This window comes from Lepisosteus oculatus, chromosome 8, assembly GCF_040954835.1.
Source record: "Lepisosteus oculatus isolate fLepOcu1 chromosome 8, fLepOcu1.hap2, whole genome shotgun sequence".
In the NCBI taxonomy this organism is placed as follows: Eukaryota; Metazoa; Chordata; class Actinopteri; order Semionotiformes; family Lepisosteidae; genus Lepisosteus; species Lepisosteus oculatus.
Window position 1 is genome coordinate 17,768,989 of NC_090703.1, and position 22,466 is coordinate 17,791,454.

Sequence of the window (22,466 nt, forward strand, 5' to 3'; positions counted from 1 at the left end):
GGTATTAACTGGGTTCCCTTTGCTGTGTCCACCTGCTTTCGTGAACGTTGTGCTCCTCTCTTTCATTTATTGTTGCAACAACAGCGTTTTCATTGCTCCCTTTGATATACACAAATCAAAATAAGATTATATGTACCTGTACAGATAAACTGTGACCTATATAGGTTTAGTTGCTGTTGATTAAATTTAAAAAAGGAAATAAACAATATTTTTTCTACAGGGTTAAATAGCTAACTGGATTTTCATAATCAGTAGGCCATTTTCAATGATCAATCTTCATATTGTACTGCTGAATAATGCAATTTGCTCAAGTATTTTGTTTTTAAATAAAAGCTGAATTTTACTGATAAAGAGAAGAACAGAACTTCATAGAGAAGAACAGAACATTCTCCCATTTGCATATGTACAGCATATAGCAGAATAACTCACATTTTCTTTGTAGGATAACGCATAAATCCATTTCTTAGATTTTAAAACATTTTGTACCAACATTCTGTAAATTCTTACAATATTTAATGAAAGCTTCACCTAATTCTTAAAATAGACTAACAATAATAGGAAATACTGTATAGGAAATAGCCTTAATTTGATTGGCTTATTTTACCAGCTCTGTACCATTTCTTTATGACTCCATTAGATTAATAGTTACTGAAGGGAGGTACTGCAGGAGCCATTTGTATTGTTCTTACCTCTTTAGTCATTTGTACCACCTCTTCGGTGAGGGCATTATTTAGCTCCTTTTTTGTCCTGAGAATACAGAAAATGGATATAATGGTTACATACTGTAGAGAAGAGCTCCAAATAAATGGAGAATTTCAAGACAATTAAATATGCACAATGTCCTAGCTTCTATACTCTGATCCCAATATACTGTATATATATATATGATCTTACCAAACAGCAGTCAACAAATATGCAGCTAAATGATCATAAAGTGTACTAAAAGACCAAAGGAGAAGATTTAAATACCAAAGCAGCAGATATGTTTAAATGAAAAGTAAAGGGATATTTTACTTTAAAGTTTTCATTATGTGTATTTCAGCTGTTCGGAAAGGTAAAGAGGAAGTATACTTAATCTGCGCCCTGTTGTATTATAATTGTTCTCATAGAAACCCATGCATAAACTTAAAAAACATTTTTTTAACACAATACAAATATAAAATAAAAATATGATAATGTATTAAGGCAGCACAACTTTGTCATTCCAATGTCAAAACTACTAACAAATTCCATAAACATTAGTATTTCATTCCAGATACAGTACTTCTCCTGTGTAGCTTTGTCTAACCCAGACTTGGTTGAGGCATTGAGTTTTTCATTCCTTTTTGCTTCAAGTTTCTTCTTCATGCCTTTAGTTTGACTGCAGGAAATTACAGAAGACAGAATAACAGTGGGGATGCACAAAAAATAATCTGAGACAAAAATAGTGCAGAAACTATTTTTGTTTATTCTTAAACAAAATGGACTCAATTTTCAAAATAGCTAAAGCGGAAAATAAATAAAATGCACTGACAACAGCAAAATAAATAAAAATATTTAAATAAGCATTCATAAGTCAATCAAAAATAAATTCATAATCATTAGTTTTCATTCTCCAGAAATGCATTTTTCACAGAACACAAATGACAGCAATCCACAAACCATCTAAGCTGTAATAAGTGACTTAAGGCCCACTCTGAAAGCTTTCCAGATGCATTAAACATACCGTATTGTAATAGCATAAAATAAAACATTCGTTAATAGATAATGGTTTCACTGTAGGAAAGAGGGATGTCAAAAACAGGGGATTTTGTTCAAGCTTATACAGTACTTCAATATGTTCAATAAGTGAAAAAGAAAACAAATGTGAGGATATACAGTAATTACGTTTTATTAGGTTGCACTTCCTAGTGAATTTATTTATTTTTCATTATGTTTTGTTTCCTGAAAATGATTAGGCAATTCTCCACAAAACAATCGATCTATCAACTCAGGCCACTAGACAGTGTAAGTCAACATCAGTCATATTGAAGGTGCTAAAATGATGTTTAGTGCATCCTTTCTTGTCTAAAGGTCACATTTGTGAAACAGAAACACTTGCACCCCATGTGATCTATGTAGGAAGAAACTAGCAAAACATTACTGTAGCTGCTAGCCAGTTGTCTTTTAGAATCATCATCTCTCTACTTTATACTGTATGTTCTCTGATCTGTTGAGAGGTACTATGCGCATAAAATCTTACCTATCAAGGGAATCTTTCATTGCCTTCTTCTCACTTGCATGTTTATCTTTTGCTATATCCAGTAGCTTGGTTGATTGCTATAGAAAGGAGAAGTGAAATATTTATTTATGTAGGAAGTCTTGATATTTCTTATTACAACACCATTTTCTCCCACTATTGATAGTAATCAACCAGTTATCTAGCAGAACACTCTGCACTCCAATTCAGTCTAAAGCAGCAGTATTTAAAAATTCTGTACTTGCAAAACAAGGTTTTAAGGGAGTGAGAAATATTATTTTTGCAAGGACACATTTTAATAAAATCTAGCATGTCATATTGTCATTGTTGTCTTTGAATATTTTAAAGGGGCAAATACATAGTGATAAAAGAAATATGATAGCATAAAGAGTTTGGCACGATGTGTACCTGCATTGACATTTTCTAAATAGCAATGATATTGACTCTGGCTTAAGCTGACTGGCTTAATTAGGAACAACTCGACCTCTATGGGGTTTTTTCTCTTCACAGCAGGAATTTGAATAAGATACAAACTACTGTAATTTTGAGACAGCAGTTGCTGTACCTCTGAGCCGTGCTGTTCTTTCTTCTTTTTGATGAACTCATATTGCTCCTCATACAGTGCCTTTAGGTCTGTGTGGAATTTCTCCATCAGTTCTTTTACTTTCTCTGAACTAGAATCTGACTTGTCATCACTGCTTCTGTGAGAGAAGATGGCAGAGTGAGCACCATAGACAAATGCACTGCATTCATGGAATACTGAATTGATACTCTTCTCTTACAGTATGTGTTGTTTTGGGTGAAAAAGGTTTCCTGTTCATGTTTGTGAGCAGGTAAGAAACCAGCACTTGTGAATTCCTGAGTATAGTGGATATAGGTTTTAAGTAGAACAGGAAAGAGGAGTGAAAGAAATAAGAACTGAGCAAAGGTCTCCATCTAGTGGGAATGAAACATAATCTGAAAATCTGTCTTTGAAAGCAAGTGAATCTAAAATGCAGTATGAAGCAGAACATTACTCCTTCTTCCTCTGGCACCTCTTTTTGTCCGCATTGCTGAGGTTCTTAAACTGAGTGCTGTATTTCTGAGTCATGTCGTCTGCTTTCTTCTGGAACTTCTTTTCTATTTCTTTCAACTCTTTCTCCTGTTTCTTGGTGGTTTTAACAAAATTCTTGTGCTGCTTTAGCTCTTCAACTGTTGTTGTTGAAGGCTCTAAAGAAAATAGAAAAGGTCTTGATTTATACTGCAGATAACAATTATGAAAAATAATCTACTCTTCCTAAACATAAACAGTCAAAAAATATTTTTCTAAAGAGAAAATCAGCAAATATTGTAAGTTAGAAAGAATTCTCAAAATCACACCAAGATACAGCCTTTATCATAGCTTCTAAATTTTTCCAAGTAGATTAATATCCTTAGTAGTTTTCCTGGGTACATACACAAATGTTTCACAGACACAGTGAGTCAGAACCCAGAATACGCAAAGAGAGTACTACTGTGGATTTTTCTTATAATTGTAAAGCAGTGATCAAAAAGTAGCTTAGTATTGGAATTACAAAAAAGTGCAAGAAACAGGAGCGAGCTGCCAGCTGGAATATTTGCATTTACCTGGAACAGTTCTTGTTGATTCATTGGTGGAGTCAGCGGGCGCTTCAGGGGAAGATGTGTTTGTGATTACAGCAGAACATAGGATGACCTCAGTTTTGGCAGGTGAGGCAGAGTCACATTCAGTAGTTTGGGCAGCTTCAGGTTCGCTAGAAGGAGTGGGTGCAGTATCAGAGGATTGGGCAGGGTCTGGTTCAATAGATTGGGGAGGTTCGATAGGCTGGACAGGCTCTGGTTTGGTAGATGCGGCAGGGTCAGATTCAGTAGATTGGGGAGGTTCTGGTTCGGTAGATGGGGCAGGGTCTGGTTCAATAGATTGTGGAAGTTCATTTGGATGGACAGGCTCAGGTTCTGCAGATGGAGTAGACTCAGAAGATGGGGTAGGATCAGGTAGTGTGGAAGGAATAGGGTCAGGTTCTGTTGATGAAGCAGGTTCAGACATTTGAGCAGGGTCTGTTTCTGTAGACTGAGATTCTGCAGATTGGGCAGAGATAGGCTCAACAGACGTAGATTTATTAGTTGTGATTTCAGCAGCATCATCCACCGGGTTAGGAGTAACTTTAGCCTCTGGGGCAGAAACATCTGAAAACAGAAAACATTAACAAAGATTTCCACATCTTTCCATCGATTTCCTACCTACTTGTGGGATAAATGTGATAAAAATAATAGAAAGATGAAGAAGATAATTAAAATTTGGCTTTTGGGAAATGTGAATTCCATAAATATGGAATACTTAAAAAAAATTACTAGAGACCCTAGAATATGAATATCAGCTGTTAAAGTAAAAAGTAAAACTTTTGGGGTTATTTTTATACTTAAAGTTTGGAAATGCGGTAGAATTTTGTTTTGTTGTTTTGAATGTTTGTAAAGTAAACACTAAGTACTGGTCTCAAAAATATATATTTTATTTTAATTCATTAATTCTAACTAACAAATGATAAATGACTTTCAGACTTGTGACTTATATGGTATATCTTTTGGCTTGACCAACCTACTACAGTCTTTAAAGGCCAACATCCAGCAGTTTTATATTATGTCACCCTTAACCATTAACAGCTAAAGACCTGAAAAGCTGTTAAACTAGTCCAGCTAAACAAGTTACTGTACCATGTCACACAGGTAATTAAGTGTTTGAACAGTACAAAACACAGTAAACTAGAATTCCCAGTACTCTTTAAGGAATCATCTCCTCATCTAAGCTACCAAACTAGACTGTAAACTTATAGTTCTTCTGATTCCACATTTCCTATACTGTACCCCACCGATAAGTGGTGTTTTGAAGATTTCTTCCAGCCCACCTGCATCATTGTTTATTTCTGGCTGTGGAGCCACTTGAGTTTCAGAAGTTTTATCACTCGATGTCTCAGTAGCAGGTTTCTCCTCAGCATCAGGCTGATGCTAAGATAAAGTTAGACATCAAATATTTACAAAAACATTCCACTATCTCAATCTTGAAATGTCTCTAAATCAGGGATAATCTGAACTGGTCTTGGAATAATGTTTTTTCTGATGTTTTTTTTCTCCAGATGAACTCTTGGTTGCTCAGTCTAATAGCCTAATCAATTTTTTTCTTTGAATTTCTTGATTTAAAAAAATTCATGATATTTGATGTGACTTGAGAAACATACTTCTATGAACTCATTTAATCCATCGTTTAACTACAGTTTAAAAATATAATCAAGAAATATAATTAAGAAATGTTAGTTTCTTCTCCATAAAGTACTGTAACTAACAGGTCACTAACAGGAATGTAAAGAAAAATTCACAGGAGCACACTAGGCTGTCACAGAGAAAATCCCAATTAGGTAGTGGTATTTGAAATCAGTCCTGTGCAAAAACAGAGAAAGTCTCACAGCATTAATTCCCGAGGACATAGATAATCCTAATTTTCTTACCTCTACGGGCTTAGGTTTCACAGGCTTGTCTTTTAAAGGATTAAATAAAGCATCTGTGAACCCTGAAATTAAAATAAATATGTTAATTAAAATCAATGCTACAGAGCCCAGCCTCATTAAAATAAGTACTGTACTGTACCTCCAGTCATTGTTGAACAAATTATTTTTTCTTTTGTATGTTCTAAGTGTTTTCTAGATAAACAGAAGTTACCAGAAGTTTTAATCAATAGAAATCCAGCTCCATATTCATATACAAGAGGATGGTATATTCTCTTGAATTACTGTTTTCACCATAGAGAAATGGAAATCAGAACGGTAATTTAATTATTTTATGCCATATTTCACTTTTATTAAAATAAATCAGCTAAAATAATATTGACTTACAAAGCAGCTTGAGGGTAAAGTTGAAAGAGTACGTTCAAATTACATACCAGCAAAAGATTCCGGAATGTAATCTTTGACCTCGATGTACACAAACAATGCAGGCAGAGTGAGTGGCATGTTGCTTTCAGTACGGAGGCATATGTGCTGATAGCCTGGGGTGTAAAAACAAGTGTTATACAAGCACTACAGCACAAAAGGCAAAAGGACTTTACAAAGGACAGCTTTTGACTTTCCAGTTACCTAGTCTTTCTTATTGTACTTAGCTAAACCAAAACAATTTTACAGTAAAACAGTTTGTATAGTAGTATTCCACTATGCACTATACTACACGACCACTGAAGAGTTCTTCTTTTGTTCTGCTGGAGTGTCGAATACTAAGATCTCCTTTTATATGTTGTAATTTATGTAACTCTACTAATTATGTCACCAAAGCTTAGAGGCTATACAAAATTTCAGTAGTTGGGGAGGCGAACAGAACTACCCTTCAGCTTTCATGAGGGATTAGCTAGGAGTTCAGGTGGAGATATATATGTAGGAGAGTGCAAGTGGGTGAGACAAGGATCTGATCTTCCCACACATTTCTGGTAAAACCTTTATCTGGCACAGTAAACAATCAAAAGTTGGAACTCAATGGTTGAAAGGAAAATTTAATAAAATCTTAAATATATTTCATAATATTTCTCTTATAAATGTATTTTAATGGTAGTGTCACCTGACTGTATGGCATAGACTGGGAGTATTCTGTGTCCAATGAACTTGCCACCTTCCTCAAGAACTACTATCCTGAGAGACGCCATGTCTGGTACAAGAATCTGCCAGATTAAAAAGAAAATCTTTAGCACCACACCACCACATTAATATTCATTGCAGAGGTAAATATTGAATGACAAATTTATAAAGCATGAAATCACGCTGTCTCAATCAGGGTGGAAGGACCCCAATTCTGGTCGAGGAGAGCAATACATCATCCTTAACCATCAGTGTATAAATGTATGTTTTTATCTATTTAGGCAGTAGTTTAATCATGAACGGACACTTCTGGTCCTGTTAGGATTCAGATAGGATGTTTACATTTTCATTTTGATTCTCTAAAAGTAGACTACAATAATGATACAGTACATTGACTCATGATTGGATATTTGATGTTTTAAAGGAGACATGTAAAAAGCTGCTCGGCTGTGGCTCTCCAAGATCAGAGATCACTGCAGAGTTGGTCAAGATCACTCCTGGTCTAAAATGCTTTTGCTTTGATTACTCAGAGCAGAAGTATCTTTTTATGTTGTAAAATAATCAAATGTGAAAAGGATATTTCTAAAACTTACAGCTCATAATGTTACTTAGATTCTGTCTACAATCTGATTTATTCTCATAAGGATAAGCTTGTTCAATTCAAATAAACTCTCTAATGCTGTGGAGATGAAGAGCTGATTATTAATCCCAGGGGTTTCACACTGGCAAGCAGAGACACATAATATATACTGTTGTAACGATACGAGGATTTTGATGGTTTTAATTTTACAAAGTGCAAGAAATACTCCTTGTTCTGTTCCTCTACAGTCTTGTACTACTGTTCTTGTCTCTGCTACTCTCATTACACATATCACTATACTAATTAACACTACTGTTGCCTCTAATACTACAACTAGCACAGTTAGCACAGTTGCAAACCACAGTTGTACAATCATTTATTGCATTCTGTGGGAACCCCCTTTCTTCATTTGTGTATTATAGGGGTTTACCTACTGCTAACTTTCAACTTTTTGGGAGTTGGATGGGGGGGGGTGGTGGTAATAACACCTGACTGACATAACGTGATCCTACTGTTACTATTGCTCTTTCTACTACTAACTCTTGAATTGGGCACATTTTTCATGACACAGTTGACTGAATAGGCTGATTTAACTTAATAAGGATCATATACAGTACTTCTTCTTGTTCTACTACATTAATTTCTCCTCCTTCTGTTTAATACAACCAATACTACTCTTACTCCTAATAATGCTACTACTATTTCTGTCAGTGCCTATGCTGTACAAATGAGAAAAGAGACACATTTTAGACAATTGAATGGAAACAGTACACTGCACCTTCTCAAACACAAACAGCTCTTCATTCCACACTGGATTGATGGCATTAGCTGTGGGTGACCACTTGGTTTTGTACTTGCGTTTGGGGTCTCCTGGCAAACCAATCAGCTCCACTTCCACACCTGTCTTCACATTCTTCTCAGTCAAGAACTGGCCTGAATAGATCTGTCAGCGATAAACATACAGGCTGACACGTCATGTCAGTTTCAGAGAGATGTCTGCTCTTCCTATCCCTCTGAAATAGAATTGGCCAAGCAGCGGATCGTTCACCCACTAATAGGAAATGTGAGCAAGGTTTAGACATTTTGGTTTTACCTACTATACACCCTACTGAGGTGTTATTGCAATAGTAATCATGCTCATTGCGAGAAAAACTGCAGGTTCAGACATGTGAGTCTCTGCTTAGGTGTAAAGTCAGGGTGTGAAGCTGCCATCTGTGGGATTATGACTGAACATGTCAATGTCACAGCATTTCCAAACATCTTTTAGCCTCAACCTTTTAGCCAACCAACTTAACCACTCTTGGAATTGGAATGGAATTATTTTCTTTTCAACCATTAAATCAGACTTCATTAAAAATGCTTTTATGTTTATTATTATCCTGAAGAATTAAGGTATTTGTGAAAAGCAGAAGGAAAAAAGGTGGCCTTTAAAGCTTGTAAGCATTTGAGCAGTAAAATGTATTATAGCAGCTGGAAAGCTTGCATTGTGATGAAAAAGCAGAATAGTCAGAGTCAAGCTGCAATAATAAAAGTAAGCTTAATCAAGCAGATCGGAAAAAACAGCAAAGGGTGAGAAACGTGCCTTGATTTTCAGAGTAGTTGCCACAATAGAGTCAATCCTATCAGCAAACGGGTTGAACTTCTTGTCTGGCCGTCTCATAAAGTCATGCTTGAGGAGATAACCAGTCCTTCCATTAAATTCAAACAAAGACATGTTCAGCTGCATGGGAAAATCTAGCAAACAAAAGGGAACAGAACATCAAACATCTCAAATTGAATCCTTAATATTTTTCTGTTATACTGTATTTTCATTGTATTGCACAGGCATGCTCAATTCTCTACAGATATACAGTATAGACAGCACAATTGACACTTTTAAAAGCTATTAAGGGCTACCAAGTGGTTCAACCAATAAAGGTGCTCATTCTTTTGCCTAGTGCAAAAAGGATTCACCAAGCAGTGATGTATGATTGGCAGAGTGCTGCTGGAGCAGAACAGGCTTTAGCTCTCAAGGGTTTTCTTGGCTTTCAGTGATAAATTGATGATGGTTAGAGACAGTGTCCCTCCAACTGGCACTAAATGTCCTGTAAAACACTGCAGAGATTTCAGCCTATCAGAAGGTATGGTAAATGACTCTAAGAGGTGGACACGTCTGCAGGTCCTCCTTGTCTTTATGTGCTACAGGATTTGTTGCTGGAAAACCAAGTTTTCTCCACTAGCAGTTGACAATTCCAAATCAGGTGGGTATATAACAAAATAACTGGGACTGTATGTTGAAGAAACACTTGAAAAACATATCTGAAGTTATTGTTAGTTACGTTACACTGACATCTAGTGGCATTTTTGAGAAAAATGATATTATATATGCTTTTATATATATTTTATTTAATAGACAATGAGGACCTATAGAAGAAAAAAACTGCATTACAATCTCCTCTTAAAAGCAAACTTTAAACATAAAGGAATCATAGCATATTGATTATTTAAAATGATATTGCTGGCCCTTTGAAGGAACACTACATAATAAATGAAAATGAAGCTCTTACCCATAGTCTGATAGTTGAGTGCTACCATCTGACAGCCAGCATTCCAGAAGGGTTGTGGGTTGTAGTTGGAGGAGTCCATCCTCGTCCCTTTGGGGTAGATCCGACTCATCTGCCTCTTGTTGTATCTGGATTACACTGTATAGAAACTTGCGTTTTCCTTGATTTCAAAATGCATCTGATTTCGTACTTTTTGACTTTGTAAAATACATTTTTGTCTCTCTACCTTCTGCTTTTATAGCACTTTACTCATACTGTATCTACCGTTTCCTCCCCAAAACGGTTCAATTACCAAAGCACAGTGGACCCCTCCACAAACACCTCACCACACTTAATGACAATATCAATTACATAAATGGATAAAAAAGTATTTCTAAAACTTCAAATGTTTAATAGTACTTTTTTATTTTGCAAACCTGGGGAGGGGGATAATAAGTGCTTGGGGACTCATCAGCAGTAAAGGGATCTTTGGTCAACGAGTGTGTCAGATGTCAACATCAGACACTCTTGCCTAGGCCACCCAGCTGATGCTGATCAACAACATTAAGCCAACATCCACCAATCTCTGTTTCTAATGCAGAGCCATCTTGAGACTTTTCCTGCTGCCTTGGTGGCATTAGTGACAATTCTTCTGTTGCTTGCCTGTGTGAGGCCCAATATGCCACAGACTTTGTAGAAGGATGGCTTTGCAAGTACCTTACAGCTACCACTCACTGTGATGTCTTACCCTCATACACATGCATATTTCATATTACGACAGTAACTCATCTGCAGGTGGCATTCAGAATGTATAAGAGTACACAAGAATGAAGCCCAGGGTGACATCTGACATGTCTTATATGAAATGAAATACAATTTATTCTATCTATATAAGATAATCAGTTATCAGGTTTTATCTGCTGCCTTTAGAAACGGAAGGAATAGTTTGGAAAGCATTCAAAAGCTATTCAAAAGGATACTCCACAAATTCCACTGGATATTTGGTGAGCAAGTCTCCCCCCTTTGTCTCCACAAAAGAGGAAATTGAATAGCTCTTGTTCTTTTCTAGGGAAAGGACAGAGAGAAGGGGAGACTCTAATAACATTTCAGCTGAGGCCAAAACAAATATACTACTTCTGCTATGGCTGTTTATTGTGAGAATTATGGAAGCCCTGTGTTACAAACAATATTTGAAAGCCAGACATTAATATGGCAAGAGGAATTCTTCTTTTTCATGGTGCAATGCCCATAGCAACATTTTACTGTGAATTATAGTACATTGTTTCTAAATGCCAATACTTCGCCTGTTAAAGTGACTACAATGTACTGTATATCTCTGACCAACGTCTTTAGTTATTTTTTATATTTCTAATTTCTATTCCTTGTCAAAAAATTATTGTCAGGCTTAAGTATTCTTTTGCATTTTTTTTGCATGATATACCATTGAAAAATTTACAAATCTAATTTTGGGAAGGCAGAATGTTGTCCTGTACATCTTTATAATTCTTTGACTTTGCATTTGTATTTTTTATAATTATATTTAGTTCCATTTCAATTGTTATATTTAAAAACAATTATGTGAAAGCTTGCTTTGAAGAAAACATTTTGTGGAAAGCAACTTCATAATATAATAGGGATAATACAGTATATGGGAATATTCCATTGTTTTCTTTCAGTGAAAATTCAAAGACAATGTTTACGAAGGCATATCACTCAACTTCTGCCCTATCAGACAGAATTTGTAATCCATTGCTTACTTCTGGCATTTTCAAAAGAGATGAATTTATTTGGCTGTATGTAGTTCACCAAAGCTGACATTTCCTCATAGGCGGTTACTTCTTGACCAGCTGTACCCTGAGAAAGATGACAAGGAACTGCTGTTAGTGTCTTATTTCCACAGACACAAGTCTCAATTTTGAAGACAAAACACATCTGACTCAAGAACTGCAGTCAGTCATCCAAATACTAAGAGATGCTATTTGAATGTATAATTTTTGCCCCAGGCCTGTATTGTCAGTGAATGAATACAATGCAAGCAACGGTGGTTAGGTAGTGGGGGGCTCAATCTTGACACAGACAGTGGATCTTCAAGTACTCCCAAAATGTGAACATCAGCTTCTACCAGACCTCATCAGAGTTTTTCATCTTTTCCTCATCTTGCTCATCTTCCTGCTCTTCCTGGTCATCTTGCACATCTTTTGAAGGTTCTTGAACGTCTTTTGGAGGATCTTGCGTGTCTTTTGAAGGATCTTGCCCCTCCACCTCTGAAAAAGAAAAGGATCAAAAATAGTTGTGATTATCCAGCAGGGTAGTGGTGCATCATAAACATTCTGTTTTGATCCAGCTGAAATGAAGGACTGTTTGTTAGGAAATGGTCAGTTATTAAAAGACATGTTTCCTGGCAGTGAATTTTTAGAATTAATAGCTTATCCAAATTTTAACTGGATTGATGTGAAAAGCCACATGAAACCATCAGTTATAACTCAGTATGGGAGTTTCTAATTGATTAATGCTTGAAAGTTTGATTTAACACATCCATACAGTAAATCTTCTAAAACACTTGGCTTTACCTGTGAATGCAACACCATTCCGGTATAAAATAACATGACCTTTCAACAGTAAACCTGAAATCCATTCAGGAATAAAACCTCTCAGAGACAAATGGATGCCTTTGTCCCTAAAAGTATAAACACTTTTGATATGAAATTATATCATGACCATGTGTATCTACATCACAGGTAGATACACAAGGGCCAATATATTGTGTTGGTTGTGATACTTTGGGGGGTAGTTGGTCAGCACAGGTCTGTTGACCAAGCACTAGTCCTCTAATGTTAAAGAAGTGGGTTTACTTTTATAAAATTATTTTTTTCTCTGTTCTTTTTTCCATTAGAACCACAGTTCTTTTGGCAACTTTCCTTTTCTCCAAGATTACTCCACCCATTCCAGTTCTGGTGTCCAACAGAAGACCTGGAGCTGTGTTTGCCATACCTTTTATACACCAGCCCTCAGCAATAATGGGAAGCAGCCGCGCTAGATCAGACCAGTGAAACAATTTGAAGCCAACAGCTTCCTGGTACTTGTAGTCCAGCTTATGGGATTTAGCTGAGAACTAAAATAGATGTCATGTTAAGGGTATACATAGTATAAATCTTTCCATATGCTGGGTCCATAATGTACACCTTTTATTACCTTGCCGGTTAAACCCTTGGTTTCTAAACATACCAGAACACGCTTGGTTGTCTTGCTCAGGGCTATCTTGCTGTTGGTTTGTGCTGGCAGGAGGTTGCTGTTGGTCCTCAGAAGCCGGTTTCTTGACTGTCGCATGGGTGGGTGCCTCTTTGCTGTTCTTCTTGTTCTTGATCAGAATTTTCCCCATCAGTTCTGCAGGGCTTGGTATTTGATGTCCTGGCTTTAGCTGTTGCAAAAAAAAGGATAAAAGCGCAAACAGGAACTGTAAAATAAGACGTTTGATTGGCACTATCTGTAGAAGTACTTTTCTTGTCCTTTACTTTGAAAAATGTGATGGTGTTTTCATATCGAAGGAGAGAGACCAGGCATGGGAATAACGTACACTGAATAAATGCAAAACTTCAATGAGCAGTGATCTTGCACAGTTGTGTTAAACAGACAAATTAGCTATTTGTCCATGAGGACATTTATATCATAGCCACAAAACTCAATATGAAGGTATAGCAAATAGAGGACACTGCCAAATTCAGACAAACATTCATAAATTAAATATCAGAAAGACACATTTTATGAAAGATAAGCATATATAGATGGACAGTCTACTTCACCAGGAGCATGCAGGAGGTCTTTATCTTATCTTAGTCTCTTTAGCATGTGTTTGGATCCCTGTGGCACTCATAGATGGTGTTAAATATGCCTTTTTGTCTTTGAAGCACTTTTTTTTGGTACTGTGCCAAGACCAACTTGGTATTGATCAAGACACGCTGCTCTTCACAAGAATACTTTTCTGTGCTCTGAGTTCAGTCTCAAATGTGTTTTCAGTGACTCTTAAGAGTTGTTTAAGTGTCTCTGAGAACTGTTAGAATGCACATGGGAGCATCTTGATTAACATCTGTGATTCACAGGTCTGTTTTCCATTGTTTTCCATTAGCAGAATGACTGTCATGGAAAGATGCCCACAGCCATGATTATCAGCTTGGAAAATATCCTGATTCAAAAGGAGGCCAGTAGCTAACTAGTTAACTGTACAGTACAGTATGTAGAGTAGTTGTAATGAATGGCCTAATAGCTAAATGACCCGAAGGTCATTGACCCATCTGGCCCTTCTTGAAAGAAAATTGTTTCTCTTTCACTTTTAATTTAGAAGAAGTCCAGTGGTTTGATTTTGTCAGTGTCTTTGAAGATTTTGAATACCTAATCCAAGACACCTCTGCGTCTTCTCATTTCAGGACTAAAAAGATGGAGCTGTTTTAGCGTGTGTATAATTAGGGTAATGCACCATGCAATATTCACAATGTAATTGCTCTGCAGTTGAGATTTTTTCCATTCAGTATAAAATATAAATTTCAGTAAATCATTAAAATACCTTGGTATATTTAATTTGACCAGATTTTTATTTGATTAGTTAGTAGTTAAAGGATCTGATCCAGCCATTTATTGAAAGAAACTAAGGTAGAGTATCTGCTTCTACAAGGATGGATAGCTTGTTCCATTCTCCCACAACCCTATGGGTAAAGACTGTTCGTTATGAAGAAATCAGCTGAGTTGACTTGTCAATAATTTTGATACTTGTATCAATATTTTTGTAATGTTCTTCTATTCAAGACTAAAATTGTTCAGTTTCTTTACCATCTCTGTGAAGGGCAGTCTCTTAAGCCCCTGGAACATATCAGTTGCTCTTCTCTAGTGTAATTCCAGAGCAGCAATAGTTTTTCTATAAAATGGTGACCAAAACACCATATTCTAAACAAGGCCTTACTGATGCTTTATACAATTTTAACATCACATTATTTTCTCACATTGTCTAACATATGTACTGTACATACAGTACCACAATGAGTCGTTTCATTAATGTCTGTTAAATAATATTGTTTTTAAATTTTAATTAAAGTGAATTGTAGGATAAAGGAAATTTAAGATTGACAGCTTGTTATAATGAGAGCAAGAAATGCTCTTCAGTGTTGAATTGTTCATTCAGGTTAAAAAATTAATGAAATTCTGAAGAGAAAATATCAGAGAAAAATCTGTGAAAGCTTAATGAGTGAAACAGACTGGAGTGGGAAAAGGAAAAAAAGAGTGCGAAGTTGCACTTTTTGAATTTGCTAAAATATTTATTCCTCTTGACACATGATGGAGACATAATTCCGCCTGAAGTCCTCGGTGTTTTCACTGTATTAATCTAGCACACTTCTTGGCCATGGGGAAACCTTAATGTCTTATGGTAATTAACTGCTGCTTTTGAAACCTTAAAAATGGAAAGTTATGCAGGCCAATTTTAGAAATCCCACTCTCCTTAAATGATATAAGGTATGTTATTTATTCCTATTTTGTATTAAGTATTTTATAGAGTAAATGTTTTCTATTGAAAGGCTTTAACCTTGAGTGCAGGTGTGTGGTACAGTAAATAGTCTAAATTATCTTAAAATGAGGAAGAAAGGGTGCTTTTTTACTTACTGGGTATTTCTCAAGTGGATCTACAAGCAAAGCGTCTCCAAATATTGTCTTGCAGTAATTGGCCATCTTTTCTTGTTGCTTGACCCTAAACAAAAAAACATTACAAGCAATCCAGAGCAACAGTTTTTTTAAGTGAAAATAAAATTACCTTTTCATTCCTGCATTATCTCTTATTGTGTTTGCTGCCTTTACATTTTTTGCATTTACTGTAGTTATCTCAATACAGTAAAGTGAAAACGGATTTGCTCTGGAGCAAAAACCTCTATATACAGTACCATCCTTAAATGTTTAATATATGGGATTTTTTGTTTCGTTGTTTCATTGAAGATGAATTGTTTTTTCAGCCTTATTTCCATTGTTTATTAACCTCAATGTTAAATATATTAAGTTTGTATTTTTAAAAACCTGTAACAACGTTCTGCCCCCAGTTTCTGTCTAAATGCTCATTGTAACTCGCAAAGCCTGAAAACAAAACAGATTGAATGGAGTTCATTCACAACTTAAAAACACAAAAAACATATTTGTTTAACTCAAAACCTTTCGTTCCTAAGATCTGAAATGAAAAAATTTGGAAGTAGAAAGAAAATTTAAGATTTTCTTCAAAATATTGCTTAAATAGTACTATCCTCTACTCAAATACTACGTAATACTAGTAACATATTTCATTTTTAATATTTTTATAAGCCCATCAAAGTTTTAAGAAACAAGACAGTTTAATCTTTTTTTGATAGATAATGAGATCATTGTAATAATAAAAAGCGTCTTACGAGTCAACATGGTTCTCAAAAGACAGGATGACAGGATACTTAGAAGTTTTGAATGCGCTCTCTGCAATAGCTTCAATGACGTCCTGCATAGGGGGCACAGCAGAAGGCAAGAATCATTAACCTTCTCAGGATGACCATAGCAGGGTTTCAAGGCAATTAAGCAGAACTCCTATGCTCAGGAGATGGTATCTTTAAAACCACTTAAATTACAACCCCTTAGTTCAAAGTAGGACACACGTATTTGATCTGAGTCTGAGATCTATTGTCAAACATTTCAGTGCTCCAAATATGGACAAAAGTGAAGACTACAGTATGTGGAAGTGTTTAAAACCATGAACAGAAAGTTGAAGCATATACCTTGGCTTTCTTCAAGAAATGACTGGAAGAGATCTTGGGATCAATAAGCTACTAACAATCCAAAGCGTTTGAAAGCTCAAATAGCCTCCTCTCTTTTGCAAGGATTCTTACATTATCAGATATTCTTATCTATTGATTACAACAAATATCAATGAAAATATAAACCTTTGAGCACAAAAATGTAAGTGCAATGACCTTAACAACCCAGACACAAATGATCTTTTCCATTCATTTTCTAACCGCTTTATCCAACACAGGGTCACGGAGGAACTGGGGCCTACATGTTATCCTTTGGGGTTAATATCCAGAAAATTGATGGAATTCATTTTACATTCTTTTTTACCGTGCTCTCAGTGGGAGACTGAAATCAAGGCTTTGAAAGGACAGACGTGCTGCTGTGGCTTGACACTTCACAGAGCTGTAGCTCTCTTTATCTCACAGGACTATTGCCAGTAGAGCCTGAGAGAGCAGTGCCTGTCAGAAACCAGGCCACTGCTCATAAAATCCTCCACTACTTAGCACACTGGTGTAAATGACATGAGCCGGCTGACCTGTCAGGTACTGTTGTGTCACCGATTTATTTGATTATGTGTTCAACAGTTGTCATAAAGTTCTACTTTGATCATTTGCTAAGGTACAGTACACAGTCTGGCCTGATCCAGCTGTGTTCTTTGCTTTTTGTTTTTTACAATTCATTCCTACAGTCATATTGGAAATGTCTAAATGTTTATCTGAAAGTTTTGGCTAAGCACTTTGTTTTATTCAGGCCCTGGATTTTTGTGCTAGCAATTTCTGTAAATACTGGAAGCCGGGTAATTTTACCTGGAAACATCAAAAAAACATTACTGTTGCAGTCATTTAAAATTCATTTTGGATAGACATGGGCAGCTACAGTAAGTCTTCACACTGGTCATTTTAACATTTAAGCATGCAGGCGTTGTGACCTTTTTGAGATATATATGTATTGTTTCATAAGAAATAATTAAAGTTAATGTAAAGTGCTTGTGGGAGTGATGACAATGTTGACAGAAAAAAAAAAACTATGAATATCTATTTTTTTTCTCCAGCACATTAAGTACGTTGGAGGTACTGTGTACTGCCTACTTTGAATAAAGAGACACTACTTTTTATTTTCCTGTATTTTCATTTTAACATAGTGTGTTGTCTTCTCAATTGTGTGCTACAGTGGCTATCATTACCTACTGTATCTCTTCTGGATTTATATGCTGGTATCTTTCTAAGACCATTCAAAGTGTGTTCTGTTAAAAGCTTAATATTGTGACGTTGTATTCAAATTTCAATTGTTAGGTGACATCAGAATATTTATTCCGACAGTTAATTATCCACCCTTTCAGGTATCTACCCACACTTTGGTCCCACTTGAGCTTGATATAAAATGGAATTCCTATTGGACAATAAGATGTCTACATTAACTCAGCACTCCTAAACTCCTGGAGCTGCTCCCTAGCTTTATTACTGACATGGTTTGTAGTTTTATAAATTGGATTTTCTATGTTGATCCTGCACACCTTGAAAAGGATTTCTGTGGTCATGGTGAATCCATGGGTGATGATTGGCTCTTCATCCGGTGGTTTTCCCTTCCAGCAGTCGAGCTCCAGACAGCGACAACCCGCCAGGAGACACTGTCGGTACATCTCTGGGGAGGACACCCCTGAAAACTGGCCCGCTGCGCCCCCAAAAGAAATGCACCTTCAGTTCAGACACTGGTCAGATACAGTACCTTCAATTTAAGAGCACTGGGTGTGCTGTGAAATCATTCTTTGGTTAAAAACCTAAAATAACAACTTTTAAAACAATCTAGTCTAGTGCAAAACTTTCCAAATATTCTTAATAGTGATTAAAACTCTTAACTCATGATTATAATAAAGTGAATATATATCTCCTTTTATACTTATGTTTTGTTTCCTAATGTTTTTTTCTATGTTAAGCTTTGAATTTCCCACCAAGGAAATAGAGATAAAACTTTGCTCTAAGTTACAGATTGTTACTTGTTAACACCTTTCCATTCTTAGACACCACAGACATTAAAGATATGAAACTACTCCATGCATACAAGGCAAATAGCAAGAAGATGTGCATTAGTGGCTGTATAAATTGGCTTCATCATTCTGTTCACCTCCCAACTAATAGCTGATGTGTGGTGGTGCACTACGGCTGCCGTCGCATCATCCTGGTGGGGCTGCTCGTTGGTTGTGGTGGGGGGGAGTCCCTATTAACTTTAAAGCGCTTGGAATGGAGTGTCCAGAAAATGATAATTATTATGATAATATATGATTATTACTTTTAACATGAGTACTGTCCAAACTAATCTGTGTATTAAAAATCAAATACCATTTTCAATCTGGGACAATAAAGGATGGACTGTATAGATGCAGAACTTCTTCACAATCCCACAGTCATAAGCCAGTCCTTGTGACCTTTTATGTTGATACTACTAACCCCATTCTCAGAAAATGGCAGATTTTCTCATTTTCTTACTGTTTCTTACCTGTGAGGTAAGTATTGTGTGAGGATTTTACAAAGTAGTGAGGCAGAGGTTGCATCATATCCTGCCAAATGCCAAGCTTGTCCGGAGTAACAGTGGATGTTTCAGGCCCAGTTAAGTAATACAACAGCCCTTCTGGAGAGATCTGGCCTGTAAAATAAAAATGCACAATAAGCTTTACAACATCCCTGTCATAAATGGAATTATAGCACAGAATGTTGTTTTCTAGTTTTGACATCTGAGAACATTCATGACAACATCTGACAACATTCCTTCAGCATTGCTATTTAATCTCATTACTGTAGAGAATGTTGATTTTCACATAGACAAACTATTTGTGAAAGTGAATAAATATATAATAAATATTATATATATTTAATGTATATATTAAATATATTTATACAGACATAAATGTATATATAGAGACATAAATATATAATACTGTATATGTACAGAATAATTATATAATATAATTACATAAGTACATAAGAATATATATAATTTCTCAGACAATGTACAAGGATGTTTACCTGTTCAGCAGTTCTGCTTCACAGTTATATTTTATAGTTTTACCAGTAATATACTGGTAAACTAAGTCGTAAAATATGCAAATATGACTGAATAAGATTGTCTATTTCAAAATACTGGAATAAGAGTTTTACCTGATACAATTTTACATTATTTAAATTAATTATGGGATAGTTCATTTTTCTATAAAAAAGAGGTTTCACTTTGACCAGGTAATTTCTTTTGATATATTTTTTGCAGAACAAGTTCTGCTTATAAATTGGAATATTTAAACGCAAATCATTTGCTATATTTTTCTTGGTTGTTTTACAAATGTAACTAACAAAAATAAAAAAATCAATTCTTACATAACAGAAACGCTCACATAGTATTAGAAGTCATATATGAAACATTCAATTGTAAGTGTGTAAAAGAAAGAAACACTACCTGCAACAGAGCAGGGGTCTGTGTTGTTTGTGCCTCTCACCTCTGTTTGCATTTGATGAAGTAGGCTCATACTTCTCAATCAGGTTCTTGACCTGTTCAGGTTTTATCAGGGGAAAAAGGGTCTCATTGAGTCGTGAGTCACGCTGCTTCTCATTGATGAATTTAGTGAAGTTCTCCTTTGTCATGTAAGGCTTTGCCTTGGCAGAGCTGCAGAACAATTAACAATTCTTACAACAGATAATCTAAACAATCTACAGTACCTGTATTATGATTATAAAGAAGTGTTGTTATTCTACAAAAGGTTAAAGTGAAACAGTTTTGGCAACTAAGAAGAATTTTTAATAATTACTTTGGAGGAACAGATGCCATAGGCAATATTGCTTTAAATGGTTCTAGGGAGCTGAAATATGGCAATTTAGAACAGATTACTGTACATCACGGAGATAAATTAAGTCTTTTATTTATAATTAAGTGAAATAAAACAAATGAAAAGTTAATATAAAGATTGCTAATATTCATGTTTTACACTGACGCACATACATTATTAATAAAGACTTTTTTCTTAGATCACTAAACATAGATTTTCAAAATATGAGATCTTGCAGAAGAACCAAAATGCAAAGTAAAGGAAACCTACTAAGATGTGAATATTTCATAAATTTCTGGTCTGGGACAGAGGTTCATCAGGAATGACTTGAAGGCAGCTTCAGTGAAGACATCTGGCTTCATCGTGTCACCCTTAAAAAAACAAACAAAACAGAAATATTAGATTACAAATTTATAAAAATAGTTAATGTGATTTTATTTTTGTAGCCTTTATTTTAGACATTTGATTGCTAATGCACTGTATCTTGAATGTACAGACCATACATCTTTAAAATAATTACTGAACTCAACGTATCAGTGTACATTTAAAACAATAACATACACTTTGTATTCCGATATTCATTTCAGAATCACATACAGTTGAATTTTAACACTAAAGCAAAGTTTTCAAAAATGGCATAAGAAGATAAATCCCTTATAGATAAATCTCAATTTAAGAATGACTGTGGTTAAAAGGGCATAACATATTTCACCTTCCCTTTAGGGAGATGGGCTGCAGCTAAAGCAGCTTCTACTCTCTTCTTGTCTGCAGGAAACATCTTATAAATACTGAAAAAGAAAAACACAGGTCAAGCAATATCAATGTCTTACAGATACAGTATACAGAATGGTGTGGAAATTATGACGTGGCTAAGTCATACTGTAAACATGCTTTGGGAAATTTAACTGTAGCAGCAATGCCCTGTCTGGAAAATCCTACACAAATTAAATTCCTTGGGATAAAAATAAAGGCTTGTAATCTTTGATGTCAAGTAGAATGTTGAAACTTTAAAGACATTAGACAAATAAGATGAAATTCAATTTCCTTTCTCTTTTCTGGTTTTCAAATCAAATCTTCAGATTTCAGGCTAAACTATTGTCCAAATCTTAAACATAAAATATATGAACATACCTGATGTTTTCTTTAAAAAATATTATTTAACCAATTCAAACATCACTTACTTTTTCACAGGTATCTTGCCATCTTTATTTCTCTGCAAAGAGATACGGACATATCTACAAGGATAAGGAATTAAGAAGCAATATAAGCAAATGTAAAGAGCTGAGAGATCCATGATTAAAAGTCATGGCAACATTGACATATACAGTTAGTGGCTACTTCAGCATTTTGAAGCCTGTGCAATGCATTTGTATCACATTATTCCCCAAAATTTGCTCAAATATTCTTTTAGGTTATTTTATTGGAATTTTTAGTAGTCAATTAATTGAACTGTTTTATAGAATTACACATGTGCAATACAAACTGTTTAGGTCTTTAAACATAACATACATTTTAAGAAAGGTGTTGATAATTTATAATAAAATACCACTGTTTCAATGGAGTGCTGAAATGGATGATAAAAAGTCAACTTCAAATAAGCCCTTAACTAATACTCTGTCTTAAAATTGAATTATTTTAATTACTATAATGAGATGTACCAGTGGTGGCACAGTGATTGTTTTGCTGCCTTGCTACTGTATGCTGACACCATGTGTTCAGACTCCCTGCAAACTGTATTGCATAAAGCTGTTAAATAATGTTGGATCAATATGCACAGGTCTTCTAAGTAGAAATTGAATACATTTCTAATCACTAAAATAATAATCTTGAAGATGTTTCCACAGAACCTTTAGTATATCAGCTTGGATAAAAATGAAAGAACCCTACTGTATATACTGTACTGCAGTGACACAAAGTAGTGACATACAGAATTGCTTCT

The 22,466-nt window shown here is 35.3% G+C and overlaps 1 protein-coding gene across 1 annotated transcript in view; it reads right to left on the reverse strand.

Moving 5' to 3' along the window:
- plcb2 (phospholipase C, beta 2) overlaps window positions 1-22,466 on the reverse strand; it is a 38,410-nt gene that overhangs the window by 3,753 nt on the left and 12,191 nt on the right. The window contains exons 6-30 of the mRNA XM_069193316.1: window positions 21,709-21,762; window positions 21,240-21,315; window positions 20,798-20,898; window positions 20,201-20,367; window positions 19,210-19,356; window positions 18,230-18,387; window positions 16,344-16,426; window positions 15,577-15,661; window positions 13,156-13,348; window positions 12,058-12,194; window positions 11,688-11,784; window positions 10,911-10,995; window positions 9,955-10,079; window positions 8,991-9,142; window positions 8,187-8,351; window positions 6,812-6,911; window positions 6,147-6,251; window positions 5,716-5,777; window positions 5,119-5,218; window positions 3,824-4,402; window positions 3,253-3,427; window positions 2,784-2,919; window positions 2,222-2,298; window positions 1,265-1,360; window positions 690-747 (exon numbers count right to left, since the gene is read on the reverse strand). Coding sequence (XP_069049417.1) covers window positions 690-747; window positions 1,265-1,360; window positions 2,222-2,298; window positions 2,784-2,919; window positions 3,253-3,427; window positions 3,824-4,402; window positions 5,119-5,218; window positions 5,716-5,777; window positions 6,147-6,251; window positions 6,812-6,911; window positions 8,187-8,351; window positions 8,991-9,142; window positions 9,955-10,079; window positions 10,911-10,995; window positions 11,688-11,784; window positions 12,058-12,194; window positions 13,156-13,348; window positions 15,577-15,661; window positions 16,344-16,426; window positions 18,230-18,387; window positions 19,210-19,356; window positions 20,201-20,367; window positions 20,798-20,898; window positions 21,240-21,315; window positions 21,709-21,762 — 3,313 coding nt within the window. The remainder of the gene's footprint in view (window positions 1-689; window positions 748-1,264; window positions 1,361-2,221; window positions 2,299-2,783; window positions 2,920-3,252; window positions 3,428-3,823; window positions 4,403-5,118; window positions 5,219-5,715; window positions 5,778-6,146; window positions 6,252-6,811; window positions 6,912-8,186; window positions 8,352-8,990; window positions 9,143-9,954; window positions 10,080-10,910; window positions 10,996-11,687; window positions 11,785-12,057; window positions 12,195-13,155; window positions 13,349-15,576; window positions 15,662-16,343; window positions 16,427-18,229; window positions 18,388-19,209; window positions 19,357-20,200; window positions 20,368-20,797; window positions 20,899-21,239; window positions 21,316-21,708; window positions 21,763-22,466) is intronic.